Raw genomic sequence first — 18139 nt, 5'->3', positions numbered from 1 at the left:
CATTTCTAACAAAATTATGTCACATTTATTAATTAGTTAATTCACAGTCTGTGTTCTTAAGCTCACATGCTATGGAATGCATGCCCTACATGTTCCATGACCAAAAGAAAATTTCTTTTTTTCCATATTATTTTGTTATTCTCTGTAATATATAATAAATAATCAAAATAAACATAACTTAAGTAAAGGAGCCTACCGGCCTTTCCACAGGAGATCAAGCCATCTGGAATGAAAAGGACTGGACATCTTTCTTCAGGTGTGTTACCTGTCCCTGGAACACAGGGTGTAAAGGCTAGCGTAGAGAAGAGGGTAGGATTGCGCTGGGTTGTAAATGTGTTTTTCAGCAGAGAGCAAAGTGAAATTATCTGTGGATGTTATGAGGTTTGGCTACTTAATTTAATCAATTAACACTGTAAAATCATTCTTGCTAGAGTCGGACAAGCAAATGGAGGGAAAAGCAGCAGTTTATTTTCTCTGTCTTTCTTGTCGTTCTCTTGTCTTGCAAAAATACCACATAAATTTTCTCCTCCTATTCTCCACATATGCTCACCAGAGGGACTGGCCCACCCTGAACACAATGGACTCATGCAACTGCCCAGCAGTCTAAATTGCCTTTTTCTCTCCACTTATTTGCATGTAATTTATAGAAAGATGTGCTCGTTATTGCCAGTGATGGAGGAGAGCCTAACACAATGGAAATAAGACTGATCTTGACAATCCATCCAATTAAATTTAGCAGGTAAATGACAGTAAATGACATAAGACACATATTGCCCAGAGGAGGTGCATATAAGGAATTTTCTCCCATGCTAAAAGAAGCCAAGATGAGTAGCGAGCTACAGGTTCTTTGTGCACCACTACAGCTGCAATGATTGCCATTATCTTTGACGTTATTGTGCTCACTAGTATGCTCATTGTTTACATTCATAATTGTCGTCATGTACTGTTATGCCAAATTTCAACATCTACAATCAGTGATACATGTCAGATTAATGGGCCAGACAAACTTTTCTCCCCATCACTCTTCCCCTTCCACCAGCTAAAGACCCAGCTTGCCTACATGTTATATTACTCTAATACTAATATAATATATTAGTAATATTATATACTAATACTAATATAATACTATGGCAGTGTCCTGTATACATCACTTCAACTGGATGCAAAGCAGGAATAGGGAATTTAGGTGTCACTGTCTTTGACAGCAAATGTCAAAACGATGGGATTACACCCAAGATACATATCAATGAAGATGGGAAAACCAATGATCTTACTGCCATTAACCTCACAATCTGAACTCAGACTTTTATGGCTGGGAGGAATGGGTACGTCTAACTCAGAATGGCTCTGCAGTCTTGACTCTGTACAAATGCATATGGACCAATGAGACAGAGGAAAAATGGAGTAGAACGCAATCATTGTGCTCCAATGCATGTTTTCATGACAGCTGGAAGACTATAATAACAAATACATGTGTCAAATGCAGTGCACACAGGCACATCAGGAACAGAGCTGCACTCTGGTTATCTATTCACTGAAACCAAATCCCTCATTCCCTCTGTTGCATCTGTATGAAGCAGGGCGTTTGCAACACTAATAACCATGGTAAAGGTCTGATCTCACGATTTCCATGTTAATAACCTTATGTATTTTTGTCCACTCTGGCAGAGGAACTTGGACGCTTCCTGACCATAACCAGTTGAGTCTCCTCAATAAACCTGCTTTGAGCCAATTTCAATCATTAAAACCCTCCACATTTCACAGTGTGAGCTTTCCACACAAACACATGAAATAGATCGCCCGGCTGCACTCCGTTTCAACCAAAGAGCTGTCAGCAGCAAACGGTGGGGATCTGCGGTCGCGGACGAACCTATATCAAAGGGAGAGCTGTGGCCATTTTGGATTCGATTATTCACAAACGGAGTGGAGACAAGGGTGAGAATGAGCCTGAGGCTGGGCCCCTGCTCGCAGTGAAGGATGAGCTCAAGGTTACACAGAAAACTTGCCATGTGCCTCCAACGCCGGTTCCTTTGTTCTCCAGTGGCGAGGGAAACCACGAGAGGAGCCCACCTTCAATTTCATTGCAATCCTCTGCGGCTTTTGAGACGACTGTGCCACCCCCACTCCCTACACTGCCCTGAGTCTAATCATTTATTTATTTAAAATGGCCTTGTTTTTTCTGCCCCTCAACTGTAGAATTCCTGATAGCGCGATAACCGGCTGGTAATTCATGTTTAAGTTAAAACAAGTCTTAATTTTCTGGACTCATGAGTAAAAGTGCATTTTATTCACTAGGTGTAACTGAAAAACTGCATATGATGTGTACTTGCAAATTATTTATAGGATGAATGGTTAGACAACCCATCCCCCCCTCCCCTGACCTTCTCCTACACTCAAGAGTTTCACTGAAATAGAACACAGTAGAACACACTGTTGTTAGAGAAAGTATCCACACAGTCTGAGTACTCAGTTAAGATCCTCTAGATCCATCAATCATGGTGTTTGGATTTGATTACCCTGACTGTATCCCAATCACCTATCTGATCAATTTTTTTATGGCAACTATTTACTCAACATCCTTCAAGCTATTAATGCCTAAATGCTACTGTAATTGTTACACACATATTCTATACACATACCTATTTCTAGCTAATTATATAGATAAATGGGTAAATTGTTACAGACTTATATTTGTGGTAGAGTGAACAAGGGTGCAAGTTCTTGTGAAATGGGACATCACCTATAGGATTGCCTTCATCCCAATGTTTCAGAGGAGGAAAAATGCAGGGTGAAAATGGATATAAATAAGGGACCCTCTCTGTTCTATCTTGACATTCATTTTCCTCATTCAGCATTCTTTTTCAATTTTGCCAGGTTTCTCTCATTTGACTTGCCTTTCTCTTGATTCACATTCCATTTGCACATTTGACATTTCCTCTCCTCTTTCAATGTTTCTGGTTCCACCTTCAACCGTGTCTTGACAGGTAATCCCAAAATAATTTGCTCCCAGGAGGCAGAGTTCTTGAGTGGGTGTTACTTGCCAATAACTTTAAATAGTGAGAAAAGAAGGAAATGTGCTGAACAGACTAGCATATGGGCATGGAAGCCCACTTCTGCTGCGAAAAATGAACTAACACTGTCACATTTTCTTATAATTATGAATACTATTTACGTAAATCAATATCAAATCATAATAATGGCATGCTACATCAAAATTATGACTTGCCAAGACATCATTTTGAAAACATGTCACAAAATAACGAGAACCTTCCTGGGTAATTATGACTCACTAAGTCAAAATTATGTGATGCATTCTGCACAGCTCTAGTCCTCAAAGTGAAGTGCCACTAACTGGCCACAGGATGTAGAACAGAATACTACATGTTGTAGTACACCTGTTCATCATTATACACTGCATGTAAAGAAGGCGATTGTTTTTCATTGTCTGCACCGGAGTGACATCTCCATTGTCACAGCGAACTCCAGAGGAAATTGCCACAGTTAAGCTGATACTCAGTATTTGGCTTTAAACAGAGAAGGATGCTTATGTTTCACAATTTTTCCTTTGATATCAAAATCATTTCAATGGTATTGCCAAACAAACTTAAGTGCTGGATTGAAATGACCAACCTTTTTAGAGGTTGTGGATGCTTTCACAAATGTTTTCCTGCAAATTATGTTGGGAAATGGTTGGGTACAGAAAGGTACTGTTATGTGCAAAGGCAGTTATTTTGACCAGCCAGTATTTATCTCTACATTTTGAGGAACAAAATTAATGAACAATGTAAACTGAGGATGGGCTCTGGAGTGGCTTGGCAAGGCACTTTTAAGTACAGCTAGAGCTCTGTGGCCTGGGCTGGAAACCAGCCATGTTATCTAATAATGATGACCAGAAGCCCTCAGCAGAAGAAGAAATTAGCTTTGGGGACAGGGATGGGTTGATTGGCGTGGGTTTTCTGAGCTCACCCTGAGATTCATCAGATGCCTGTGAATTGCTCAGGTGAAGTCAGCGGAATAGCATCTATCCTCCAATGGGTGCATACACAATGACTTGTAGCATAACAAATAGGTGCCGTAGCACTTCTGCACAAAAACAGGATTTCATAAAGTGGGAGAAAGCATTAAGAAGGTACAAAGTTCTGTTTCCTCAATTTGCATTCCTTTTCGTCATTTGTCATTTCTTCATTTAGTGGTTTAACATTGGTGCAACATTGGCGTGCCATGTCCTGTGGGAATCATTTGGTTCATAAATGGGCTTCATACATGCATTTCATCAGTCAACAGCCTGAAAAGCCATTTCATTTGCTTGGAAGTGTCCTAATTCAGTCATCTTTTATTGAAGAGCAAATATATCAGTTTAATTAAAGGAAACTAGTGAATATATTGTACATACTTAATTTGACGCATCCCTTTGACATAATACAAAACTATGAAAGGAAACTCACCAACTCACTCCTTGCAAAATCATTGAAGAATTAGGATGAATTATGAAAAGATACCTAATTGCAAAGCTTTGTGTCAAATTTTACACATTTACCATACATTGAAAGAAGATTTTTAAAAGTCATTTGTTTGTTCACTCATGTAGTTGGAAGGGATCCAGGTACCACTTCAACTGTCACTTGAGCTGCTATCAATATGTGTAAAAATAGTGCGGCAGCATCTGTTTTTTTTGGCCTTTGCAGATATAACAGTGCCACAGGTAGGGTGGAGTTCTGTTTCCCCTTTAACAGGAAATAATAATGTGAGAATCTCTGCTGAAGAACCTCTTTAGGGAAGCTCGCTCCTGTGACATGCATCTGTAGATAACAGCCACGCTAAGCTCATTTCGGTTTTCAGATCCATGCGGTGCTGGGAGGGACAGTGAGACCGCACCTCAATTTTTTTGGCTAATGATGGTGACTTCTGAGGTCTTCCACACCCCGGGAGGCTTTTGGTGCTGGAACAGACACACCAGCCACCAGCACAGCTGAGGCTGAGTGCAAAGCAGCCTAGGTGCAGCCTGCTGCCTTAGTTAGGCCCGTTATAAAGACACAGCGTGGAGTGTCTCTTCACTGAAACCCAATTCCTCATTTGCTCTCTTGCGTCTGTATGAAGCAACACATATGCAACACTAATACCCATAAAGGTCTGATTTCACGATTTCCATATTAATTACCTCTTTAGATGAGCCATTGAACAGGACCTTTCACCTTCCTTGTTGAACGTGTTTTGTTTTGATGATTTTATTTTTGTTTGATAGCCATGCTGCATTTGTTTTACTGTTTTGGGGGGGGGGGGGGTTGGGGGCAAACAGCTGCCAGCCAAATCCAGGTACTCAAAGTCCTGTTTTGGTCCAGTCGCCATCTTGCATGGCTGCCCTGCCTCGTCCCCTAAATTATCCATGGGTGTGCAAAATGTTTGAGTACACCCCAGTATTTTCACTGTGATATCATTACCCAGGTCACATGACCCGTATGTCACACTGGTGCATCAAATGAGTGCCAGAGTGCTGTGACATCACCCTCCACCTCACTCCCTCTGGCTCCAAAACGGAGCTGCAATCTGAGGCTTGCTCTCTCAAGTCATCCTCTGCCGTGACAGCCGCAAAACGAGGCCCGCCAGCTGGCCGAGTCAGCATCAATCACCCTGTGCACACTGACAGACTGAGGAAAAATGTCCACACCATTTTGATTGCAGTGTTCTAGAGAGGGTAATACTTTTTTATCTGTCTGCGGTGAATGGCCAGGCCCTGATGGGTGTATCAGGGAAATGAAGAAGTGTGCCACAGAGGGAGCGGGGGGCTGGGGGGGGCAAGACTCAGGGACCCCACTTTGCTGCCTGCAAATCAAAGATAAACCTTCTGCTGACTTCTACAGCATGCAGATTCATCACGATGCGACAGGAGCGGGTACCCGCCACTGAAGACACAGCCAGACCATGTGAGGAATGGGATTCTGTAGCACAAAGGCCCTTCTTCAAGGGGTGGGTGGTCGCTGGAAACAATGATCCTGCTCCAAACCTTGAGTCAGACTTCAGCACTGTCACCATCAACCTATAACCTGATCTACACCTGGGGATATACTCTAGAGAAGGCTGGATTATTACAGTTGATCCGAATAAATTTTCCCTGACAGCACTTTGGTAGCCTGGTACACAAACACACATGTGAAACTCAGATTTATTCTGTGGGGAGGCAGACACACTGAAAAAAATTATATCAGTAATGGTAATCATTATCATGGTAATAAGCTTTAATTTACAGAGAATTACAGTCCCTTTTCTTAAGGCTGTGCGATATGACCAAAATCTCATTTCCCGATATAGATCATTTCATATCTCGATAACGATACATATCACGATATAGCACATTTTCTGTAAATTCAATGAATAAATAGTTTATATAAAAGGACCACATGGAAAGGCCTATTTCTTATTACATTTTGAATTATATACTTGACAAATAAAAGGTACTTACTCACATTTGATTATTTTTCTCCTTTTATTTAGAACCTTGTGCAAATGTTAAATTTACGCCTTGTTTCCATATAGCTCTGTGTATGTATGCGAGTCAACCGGAAGTCCATTCTTTCCTATGGGAACCTCCGTGATCTCTGATGTGTTTGCGAAACTCCTCCTTCCGTTCTTTTAAGGTTCGAGTGCGTTGAAAAAATTTACTTTTGCGGTGGATTTCGGAGAGACAGTATGCACTGTGTGCCATGAAGTTAATGGCATTGGAAAAAGGAATTAGCTACGGGCTATTCAATTCAGTTGCTTGACTAGTGATCGAAGTTAAATAAAAGTCAGAGTTCTTTAAACATATTTTGAAGAAAGAATTTGCATAATCAGGCAACCTTATGCATTGACATAAACACTGTGATTTAACCAATAATCTTAAGAAATACAGATCATCTTTATCACTTTGATATGAAAACTTTATCTCCCTCCCATTCTACTGCTGTGATTTGCCTCAATTATATTGCTGCTCATTTGACATATAGAGGTTGCTTCACCATTGCATTCATCCCATGATGACACCGACATGAGTGAGAGTTACGTTTTGATCCATCTCCTTTTCCTTGCGTTGAACACTAGAGGGAATATTGCGTATATTATACTGAATTACGGACACCAAACAAAACTGTGTGGAAACGAGGCGTAACCCTTTCGTGCGTATGGTCACACCAGTGTGATTTGCAGTTTAGTGTGTATGCTAAAACCTGTGCGATTAAAACACCAGACTGGAAAAATTCTAGCTAATTTTAGCTTTGAGGAAACAGCGATTTAACATTAAAAAATATAGCAAATGCTAACTTAAAACTATGAGAGGCTTAATAACGATAATGAAAACATAATGAACCATGTAATGTAACAGGCACTACATAGCATAAAAATAAGTTACGTGCGACGGGGTTAAGCATGTAACAAAATATAAAATATTAATGTATAAAATGTAAAAAGAAAAAGAAAAAAAATAGAAAAGACTTTTCAACTATAGTTCTGTCACATTCACTCTCCTCCATGTTTGTTTGTGTTGCTTTCATGCAAATTTCCTGCCTGCATCCGTGCTGTGTGAAAGAAATGATGAAAAATATTGCCGCAAAGTGTGTGATTTGCGACACAACGAAATAAACGATAGAGCACATGAAACGATAGACGGTTTTCTATCGTCACATCGCACAGGCCTACCTTTTCTTAAATAACAGTTCTTAATACCTTGAATATTTTCAATTTAGCTGTCTACCCAACTTCCAAAATATATTTTTTCAAAACATATAATTTCAAAATGCATTTTTTCTGAAAGATTTCAGTAAGCTCCACATAGTGCAGTGCTATTTTAAAACACTTGCTTTTTTAAGTTAAAAGGGCATGTAACCTCAGGTGAGCTCAATGTTTCTGTTGTTCCTCACCTTGCACTTTATTTGGCAAGCGATGAAGTCATAGTCATCAAGGGGTAAACAGTGCTACATGTGCAATTAGGCCTTGATCAGAGGAAACAGGCACTGGAAATCCCCTAGTCAGCAGACCTGGATTTGAATGGGGTATTTGAATCAACACCTACATTTCTCAGTTTCCAGTTTCTTCAGCAGAATGGGACAGTGGAACTTTTGTCCAATTAACACAACTAGCCTGCTAATTAGCTATAGTGAGTATACCACACTCAGTAGCTGGAAAGCTTGCTCATTTAGTTGGAGTTAGTAAGTTTGAGCCAGCACATCTGCTAAAATGCTTGCCTGTCACTAATAACATCTGCAGATTTTTCTGAACTTCTGTTATTCCTAGCTAGACAGTTAAATTATTAAGTCTGGCTTGGGTCTATGTGTCAAGCATGAAACCCATGGATTACTCTTGGACACTGGTCATCTACAGTCATAATGACATGGGCAGCTAGGTAACTTGAATTTGAAAATACACAATACATACCCCAAATTACCTTAGCACGGGCCATTTTGTACTGTGTGTTTGTAATGTACTGCTTTCCTTTGGTGTATCCTTGAAATCAGGAAGTTTGTGTGGCAGACCTTTCTAATATTTTGGATCACAACTTTGTAATGAGACAATAAAGAGAAAACTAAAACAATCCATGCTGTATTTCTGTGAGGTCCACAGTTTATTTCATCTATTTGTAAAGTCAGGAGTATTCCCCCATCAAGGTTAGCATGTTACCTATTTTTCTGAGGTGATAGCAAGTATCGGGTGAGGAGTGAAAACACATGAATGTTTACTGAGCATTTCAATATATGTTGTTTATCATGACATGCATGACATACAGTGGTAAGAACCAAAGTTGCAAATTCATGCTCCTTCATTTCATGTGACACTGCTGTGCCCTACAGTATGCAAACAAGAACTGTTGGACAAAATGACAAAAAATACCCAAAATTAAATAAATTTTTCATAAAATAAATTAAACGCAAGTCGACCAATGAACAGTACTTTTGTCCCATTCCTGATTTCTATTTTTCAGTCAGGTTACTAAGGCTGCCAGTGGGGAAATTTGTGGGACTCCCCGTTCCCTCTTGAATTCCCTCCCCAGTGAATTATCCTGGTCTCCTTGAGCTCTTCGTCAAACAGCAGAAAAACATGACTTCCATGATAACTGCAGTAGCGTCCCTTGCAGCGGGAAGTGGCTCTGTGCCCAGGGACCTGATCAGAGGTTATTTACTCGATGCCGTTGTGAAAACTACAAGCTCATCCATGCGAACTGGATTCTGACTCCCCCCACCCCCAAACCCACCTTCGTGTCTGTGGCATCTGAGCCGAGCTGACCGCAGAGTTGGTCAGCCGTGTAATTAAAGCTTCCAAGAGTTCCCTGAAGAAAGATGCCGTGCAATTGCAATGGGAAGATAACCACCCTGTAAGTTAAAAAAAATCAATAATTGAATCTAAAATATGAATTCAAAAAAACATATGTCTTCCCATCCACACAGCCCTGGACTGCCGGTGCAGATAAGATTGGGGAGGAGATAAGAAAACAGAGAGCTTCCCAGCGCCCACATTCCTGGATGATGGGGCCAACTTCTCACTTCTCCTTGGTGGAGGGGTAGGGGGGCACTTCCCCATCACCTTGCCAGGAAAAGTAATCAAGCCAGCAATTGATTTGCTGAAGGGTTGTGCAGTAGGTGGATGGAGGTTCGGCCTCTCTGGCTGGGGCCGTGGTGATGGTATGCTTAAGGAACTCCCGGTCCTTTCTGTACCCAGAGTGGCCTGCCCACAGGCCGCTCTCAGTTCTCCACATTCCCCTTCAGGGTGGGCCTCAGCGTCTGGTGGAGTCGGTAGTTGGGCAGTTTATGGACGATTGCCGGGGAGCTGAGCTGGGGCAGGGTGGGTAGAGCCAGTGGGTGGGCGGTCCCCTGCACCGTCCTCTTCTCGGCTGGGGTCTTAGTGCAGAGGGAGCGCTTCTCCTCCACCCCTTCCAACTGCGCCTCACACACCCCCAGCAGGGACACCACCTGTTCCCGCAGCGGCAGCCCCTTGAAGCGACGCTGGGCCAAGTAGAAGAAGGCCTCCACGAAGGCCTGCAGGCCCATGCCTGAGTGACAGATGGGGAGAGAGAGAGGGCCCATCATACAGACGAACATGTTACAGACAGACAAGACATGCACCTTCACACAGAGAGGATACCACATTCAAGTGGCAAATCTAAAGCTTCAACAGAAAAGGACACACAGGAATTCTGTGAGTTGCCTTCTGTTGCTGTTTAATGAGGTGGGAGCTGGGCCTGAGGTTAGGGGTTTTGGGACTTTAGGCACAATAAGACTTTCAATATTCTAATTTTACTATTTCAACATTGAAATATTCAATATTTAATCTAATTCAGTAAGACACAAGACTTTACCAAAATGCTCACCAATGTACATGTACAGTGCCCTCCAAAAGTATGTTAAGGGTAGAGTGGAATTTGATATTTTTGCTACTTCAGGCATTTGCATTTGAGATCAAAAATGACTATGAGACCAAAGTAGAGACTAGCTTTGAGCTTTTATTTCATGCTATTTACATGCACATACGTTTTTCTTATTTTATAGAAAGAGCCATTTTAATTTTGAGTCCCCTTTTTTCAGATGTGCAAAAGTAAGTTAACAGGTGAATTTCAAAACATATCAAAGTGATTAGGTCTAATATCTGGTTGCATAGCCCTTTGATGCAATGACTGCATCAAGTCTATGACCCATTGACATTGCCAAATGTGTGGTATCTTCTTTGGAAATGCTTTTCCAGGCCTTTACTGCAGCTGCTTTCAGTTGATGTTTGTTAACGGGGGCTCTCTGTCTTCAATCTCCTCTTCAGCAAGTAAAATGCATACTCATTTGGATTTAGATCTAGTGTCTGACTTGGCCAGTCTAAAACTTTTTTGGAATGATTTGGATCATGGGCAGTTCCTATCTTTCTCCACACTTTTGGCTTTCCATCACTTTGGTGAAAGTTTATGTTGGTCTCTGTCATTAAACTTTGCTCCAGAGCTCTTCTGGCTTGTCTCTGTTATTTTTTGGTGAATTCTAATCTAGCATTTCGATTCTTGTGGCTGATAAGAGGTTTATATCTTGCAGTACACCCTACATTCTGCTGTCAAAGTCTTCTGCGAACAGTGGATTGCGATACTTTCACACCTGCACTCTGTAGACTGGCAGTGATGTCACTGACCACTAACTTAGGGTTTGTCATCAGCTGCAGTTGTTTTCTGTGGGCGACCTTCTCTGTGTTTATTTCAAAGTCCACAAGTGGTTTCTATTTTTCAGAACATTTCCTGTGCTATGGTTCTTAATGACTGTTTTGTTCTCTCTTCTAACAGATTAGCTGTTTTTCTGCCATATTCAGTTCTCTGGTTTTCATGCTGGTGTATGCCCTCTTGCTCCAAATGCAATCTCCACAGATGAAAAGATCAAGGCTAGACAGCCACTGCCCTTTTATGTGTGAACAATCTATGCAAAAGGAAACACCTGAGCAACAAGTTACACCTGTCAGTTATTCGTTAACTCAGTTTTGCACACCTCAAAATGGGGGCACTCAACACAACAAAAGCCATTTCTCTAAAATGGTAAAATGTATGTGCATGTGAAGACCATTAAATAAAAGCTGATAGTTTCTACTTTTATTTCACATTCATCTATTCATTTCAAATCCAAACACCTTAAGTTAATGGCAAAAATGACACATTCCATTCTACTGTTAACATACTTTTGGAGGGCACTATATACTCAACTTTAAATCAGGAGTCCACACTTTCATAAGAGTTTCCAGAGCTGTTACTGTACACACAAAGTGCACACAATCTTGTGAGGGCTGTGAAAATTTAATCACACATCGCAGTAGATTAAAAGATAATAAAACACATCTAAAATCAAATTGCCATCGGGATGTTTAAATGAAGCCACCCATCAACTCTGCAGCGGCAAGTAACAACTTCTTCAAATGGTTTCTTTTATTTAGAAGTGTTTCTTCTGCTCATTAATTTAATCAGAGTTCTCAAGGTTTTGTATATTTAATACAGCCTTGATAACTCATTCATGCATAGACAGAAAATTGGAAATTCTAAATCCCGCAACACGGCCGCAAACACTGTCCTGTTCACATGTGTACTTTAAAGACATCAGTGGGGTTTCAATTAAAAAATTTCTGGGTCAAGCTACTGCTGATCTGTTTCCACTTTTAAGACTTTTATACTGTACTGGAAATCCCTGCCTTTTCCCACACTTTCTTCAACTTGAGGCAATAAAGTACCACTGACTGACTTTTTCAAACAGGTCCTTGACATATACACTTAATGCAAAAATAGAACTAAACTAAATCTAAACACACACCATATTTCAACACCTGCCAACTTCACCAATAAAAGGTAAGATCCCGATTCAATGCTAATGTTTCACAGGAAATTATATCACAGGTTCCAGACAGACATTACCTGGTGTACCACCAACCACATAATGTGGACAAAAATGTTAAATAATTCCCAACTCTTTTTAGATAGATCCCACACTGCTAAAACTGCATTTGGATTAAATCAAGTCAGCTAATTAGTATAAATGGCAAAGAAACAAACCAGAATTCATCCACTGACAGGGACAAAACTCAGCAAGACAGAACTTAGTTCCTGTTATTTCTGTGGGGTTATGAATATGCAAAATGTTTTATTTCAGCTCTACACGGCAGTGGAGTCTAAAGTGGGAAAAAAAGGCAGAGACCTCCCGTCTAGCTTTCAGTTGCTTTCGCTCCTTTTCTGAATGTTTCTGCCACCTTATTCAAATCAGACAAAAGCTGAAATGCTTCACTTTGTCAGATGAGCTGAAGTCATTCAGATTCAGAGTCAGGTGATCAGTTTGGAGCTGTCAGCCAGAGGAACCGGATTCAGATGTTCAGCTGCTTTCTCTGACAGTCATGCGCTTCCAGACAGGGGCTAGAGAGCCGGAGAGGCAGTGCAACTGTAGTTAAATTTGTAAGGCGTAACTGGAAAGCACATTGTCAAATTATTCCATACAATCAACATGACAGAGACAGGTGCCACTGACGGACAGTTACCCTTCCTGTTACAAGACTGACGCTGTTGCAGGTAATCTCAAGCCTACTGATAGATGTCTTAAGACAACTGCTTTTGAGGAAACTGATGCTAAAACTAGTGGATCATCTGAACAGTATTTGGCCAGTGTAAAGTGGGTCAAAGTCAAGTGAGATAACTTACCTCCAGTGTCCAATTAAGACTCAAATCACTAAATAGAATCACAGACAGGCACAACATATTTCTGCTGCCTGGCTTCACTCTCACAGAGATATCTATTGGAGGGAAATTTGTCATCTGAGCATTGAGATTTCACTAATATAATGATAAAGCTTCAATAATTCAACAGGATTTATATATCACCATGCTAGCAGTGACAGCAGTCAGCCCTTACACCTGAATGACTGACAGACAGAAGGAGACTTCATGAACTGTGGGAACTGAAGGATTCTGACTCTCTCCTCCGTCAGTGTGTTTATAACTATTTAAATAGGCCATGCATATTAGGTTCAGGGCTAGGATGCAATTTAACTTGAGAAGCAATTTATAATTAAATGAGTTCTCTTCATGAGCTTCCAGCATTTACGCTCGAAAACAAAGTGTTCCTTACAGAAGGGAAAAGTATTTTAAGGATATGAGGGAGCTGTGCTCGACAGCTGCAGGGGATAGAAAACCTGCTTCAAATGCAATTAGTGATTCTGGTACGTGAATGGCTCTGATTGTAACGGAAGACGCTGACTGGGAGTGATCGCAGGCCGACTCCTCCCGAGGAACGCATAAAGAGATGAATGCGTTAACAAACCAAGGGGGGGAATACATGTACGCATGAAAGAATTAATAAATGGATTAATGAGAAGCAAGTGGGTGCAGGGAGGGCGGCGGCAGGCCTCTGACAGGAAGTCCAGAGAGCGCTTGCTCCGCCACGTTATCTCCAAGTGACAGCTGCTGCGGTGGCAATCAGGCAGTTAGTTACGGGGCTGCTGGAGGAACACCATCACCACGGTGAAACCAAGGCCAACTTGGACTGGCGCACAGAGGAAGCTCAGGTGGACCGCAAACTGTCCACAAAGGGGACAAAAACCCAAACCTGACACATAAGATTTTAACATCAAAGGGGGGAAGGGTTAGGGGGGTAGGGAGGCCTATGGTTGCTGAGAAATAGGGATTTCATCACACCTCTTGTGTTGAGGTGACAGAAGATTCTCATGGCCGGTCGGAAGCCATTAACATGAGGTGGAGAGAGAAAACAAACATGTCTAACACTGAAACATGAGACCGCTCTGTGCCAGCATGTGTTTACAGTGCTGCAAGTCTGTGCCTGCTAACTTCCTGCGTGCTTTTGTTCTTAGTAGAACAGAATGTTGTTTCCCAGTGAGGCGTAATTACCAGAAATTACGTGCTGAACAAAAGTGAGCAAGCGTCTTCGCAGTGATGCTGCGCCACTGAAACGCAGACAATGGAGAGGAAGGTAAAGGGGGTGGTGGTGGTGCCAGAAATGATGGGAAGGGGTATGATGTCTAATGGGTTCTGGAATCTGCATGCCATTCCCTCAGCTGTGACAGATGCTGTCAGCTCCTGAGAACCTGCTGGATATTTCGTTTTGTTTTGGCTCACAGTCTGCATGTGACCTTGGGCCGGATACATTTTACTGGCTGAAGTTCCTTTTTTCCTGCAAAGGATCTTACATCAATTTTACAGGACTGTTCCGTGGAGAGGGATGAACAAACAGACATGGCCTTGGGAAGACATTCATTAAACAAAGCAGTAAGTGTAAACTTGGCGGACAAGCTGACCTTCTTGTGAAGCTACAGTGCCACTGTGATATTGCACCAGGCTGTAACCGATTTCAGCCAGGCATCAATGATCCAGCACCAGCTACAGCTCACGCAGTGAAATGGGAGAAACAGCTCCATGACTGTTTCTGTAGGTGTCATCTGATCACAAGCTCAATCCCCCCCTACTCCCCTAGAGTAAGCACGGTTAAAATTGTGCTACATCACGTCTTTCAGTTATTTTCCAGTCACTTGTGGGAATCTTCCTTCCATCATTCCTTTCTTATATGCAAGATATTGCTCTCGGGGGTGAGGTGGGAGTGGGGGTGAGCAAACAATAGCGGTACGATATAGGACCCGTGTATTGCGGCTGTACTTGGTGATCTCAGAGAAGGCTTCCTGTTTCACTTCCATCTGTCTTTGCACTCCATGTGAGGGAAATAACCCCAAACAGTAATTAAGCCCAAGCTCTTAGGAGAGAAGCTCAGAGCCCAGATGGTGAGCGCTCGCTTGTCCCAGCAGTGCTATACAGACAGACAGGGTAATTGAGAGCTCCAACTACTGCTCAAGTTTTTCTTAAACTCTTCAGGTATTGGCATCTCTGTTGTTTGTACTTATTTTAACGGCTCATGTCTTAGAGTCTAAGCGCAGTCTCCACTAACCCCTTTTTCAATTTATTTTTCTGTGTTCCCCATTATTTTAACCTGCTATTCTTTGGAATTGCAAGTCAACCAGCACACTGGAGCAGAGTGGACACTCATTGAAGGATAGCCCTACTCCACTGACATCGTTCAGGCAACTGGCAGGAATATGAGGAGGTGTAATGTGCGTGAGAGTGGAGAGACAAGGAAACCCTGGCTGACTCGCCCGCACCCATCTAGAGCAGGACAATGGCCATTTCTTCCTCTGTGAACCCCGAGTCATCACTGGGTGATGACACAGCTGGGATTGAACCCAGGTTGTGAGCGCATTAACCACTATGCTTCTCAGGAGCCCCTGGCAATACCTTTTTTAACTGGCCTGTGTAAGTGGTGGATCCCTCATATGGCTAAAACAAGTGAAGCGGGAAAACTGGAGTGAAAGATTAATCAACAGCTTTAGCCACTGATCTCAGGCGCAGAGGCGTCTGGGAACAGTCAAGAGATCAAGAGATTCCAAGAGAGAAGGAGAAGGCACTGGAGAGAAAGGATGTTGAGGTACAGAGTTTTTTTTTCTCTGGTAGGAGGGCCAAAACAACCAACACTTTCTAAAAAACCTCAGCCCTTCTCAATTTCTAACACTATGCTCTATTATTCATAAATATTCTCACCCAGTGTTTCTCCCCCTTTACATACTCCACCGGAGCACCATATGAAACAGTATTGGCTTTGCACCCTCTCACAACAGTAATGAACAGAATCTCACAAAGTTCTTCTGGGTGAAGTTAAATTCAGTTCATGGCTTTCTCAATTTCCCATCCCAACCAGATAATATGATCCTTCAAAACAAGAACACTCCCTTCTGTCTATTTTGAGCATTAAGTCACAGCCTGCTGTGAATAATTCATTTTGGGTGGATTTTCTGAATATCCTGGCTTGACCTTAACTTAAACTTAATTCGGGACCTGTCCTCTCATTATGAGAATGTGGTGTGAATGTTTTTCTTATTTTAAAACCTGTGGTAAACAGACACGTTAGCACAAAATCGTATTACCAGAGAGTCAACTCAACCTCCAAGATAATTAAAGGTTACCGCCAATGTTTCAAATACACCAAATTACTCTCTTGTCTAAAAAAATAAAAAGAAGACATCTTGTTCTTGTATTGACACTGTTTAGGAGTGGTTTGAGAGTTCTAAGATAGTGCTTCTCCCATGAGCACCTGCTTCCCTGGAGTCGGACACCATGCCAGCCCAGCGTCGTGTGATGTCGATGTAGAGGATATCCACAGACGCCATGGACAGACTGCTGCCACTCAGCTTACAGTTCCTGAAAGAAAAACACAGAACAGAACTGCCATCATTGTGTGGATGAACACACCTCATTCTGTCCCAGAACTACTGGTCAAATCTTCTTTCCATCAGTTGTTTGCCCATACTACTTGCAGCATCAAACAGGTGCTGGGTGGAACTAAGTGGGTTTGGATAGTTGTGCCTCAGCCTCTTTACTCCAAGGGATTTTTTTTAGCATTTCTTCTGTCTACAATACTTAGGAGGAATGAAACCACAAACAGGTAAGAGACGTGCAGAGAGGAAGATGGTGGGAGGAGGAAACTAACAGCATGTGACAGACTGGTGCAGGAAACATACAAACAGAGAGGAAGCTTGTGAAGGAGGCAGGGCTGGAGGGAGTGGCTTCATGGGACAGTGTGATGAGGCCCTGAGCAGATGGAGGAGCACAGAACCTGAAGCATGGGGGGCGGGGCTGTCACCTGATGAAGGTGCGGAACCCCGTGGGCCCCATCCGCATCGTCCCCTTCACCCCCAGGAAGCGTATGAAGAGGGCAGCGATGCGCTCCACAGTGCGCAGGTAGTTGAACTGCTTGGTGTATTTGGGGAAGACCTGCTTCAGGCACAGTGAGGGCAGGCTGTTCTCCACAAGGACCCCGTCCCCAGGCTCTGCCTTGTCCGGGGACCCTGCCTCCAGGATATCCTCCTGCAGCTCAGAGCTGTTGCCAAGCGGGAGCGACCTGTTGCCATGGAGACAAAAGGGCAGTGAATCCTACCTGTTCACCAGCTCGTCAGGCGCATCCTTGGGAACACCCCTCCAATCCTCCATCAATTAGACAAAGCCAACCCTGGCCTTGGAAAGCAGCATCCACAGTAGACAGATTGACCACAAAAATAATGCAACTGTTGATCTGACCACCAAATATTTCAGAATGAATGACGTGCACTGTGAACTGAGACAAAAACTTAAGGGAATATAGGAATATTCTCTGAACAATTATCAAACCTTCACCTTAATATTATCACTCTACACATATGCAAAATTTCAGGCCACTATCAATTTCATATTCTCTTTAAAAGGTAAGTACAGGAAAAGTATGTGCAAGGAGAGTGTTTGGTTAAATATATAAAGCACACAGCCAAGCAGATGCCCCTGAAAAGGGTTACTAGTAAAGGCCCTGAACACTTTATAATTCTGCTTTATCATTTTCAGCTCTGTGCTTGCAAAATGTAACATGATCAGTACACAGCTAAATTGTTGGGGATGTTGAGGAGGATGAACAGTCATTTAAATACTAAATTTTGAGCCGAATTCTCCAGCTGAGGGGCCAGTGTCCCCATGTGCGCTGGAGGCAGAGGAAATGATGTACGGCCGGGGGAGACAGGATCCGTCTTGCTGCTGTGGATACTGATCTAACTCCCACAGCCATTCCTAACTAATGTCGCACCTGCTTCCTATCGACATGTT

General features: G+C 42.4%; 1 protein-coding gene across 1 annotated transcript in view; it reads right to left on the bottom strand.

The window, feature by feature from the left end:
• Positions 1 to 9029: 9029 nt before the first annotated feature.
• ttll11 (tubulin tyrosine ligase-like family, member 11) overlaps positions 9030 to 18139 on the bottom strand; it is a 48458-nt gene continuing 39348 nt past the window's right edge. The window contains exons 7-9 of the mRNA XM_036529898.1: positions 17154 to 17411; positions 16605 to 16711; positions 9030 to 10012 (exon numbers count right to left, since the gene is read on the bottom strand). Coding sequence (XP_036385791.1) covers positions 9705 to 10012; positions 16605 to 16711; positions 17154 to 17411 — 673 coding nt within the window. The 3' untranslated portion in view covers positions 9030 to 9704. The remainder of the gene's footprint in view (positions 10013 to 16604; positions 16712 to 17153; positions 17412 to 18139) is intronic.

The sequence above is a fragment of the Megalops cyprinoides genome, chromosome 5 (genome assembly GCF_013368585.1).
Source record: "Megalops cyprinoides isolate fMegCyp1 chromosome 5, fMegCyp1.pri, whole genome shotgun sequence".
Taxonomy (NCBI): domain Eukaryota; kingdom Metazoa; phylum Chordata; class Actinopteri; order Elopiformes; family Megalopidae; genus Megalops; species Megalops cyprinoides.
Note: the sequence above shows the minus strand (reverse complement) of the source record. Positions and strands in the feature narration are given on the sequence as shown.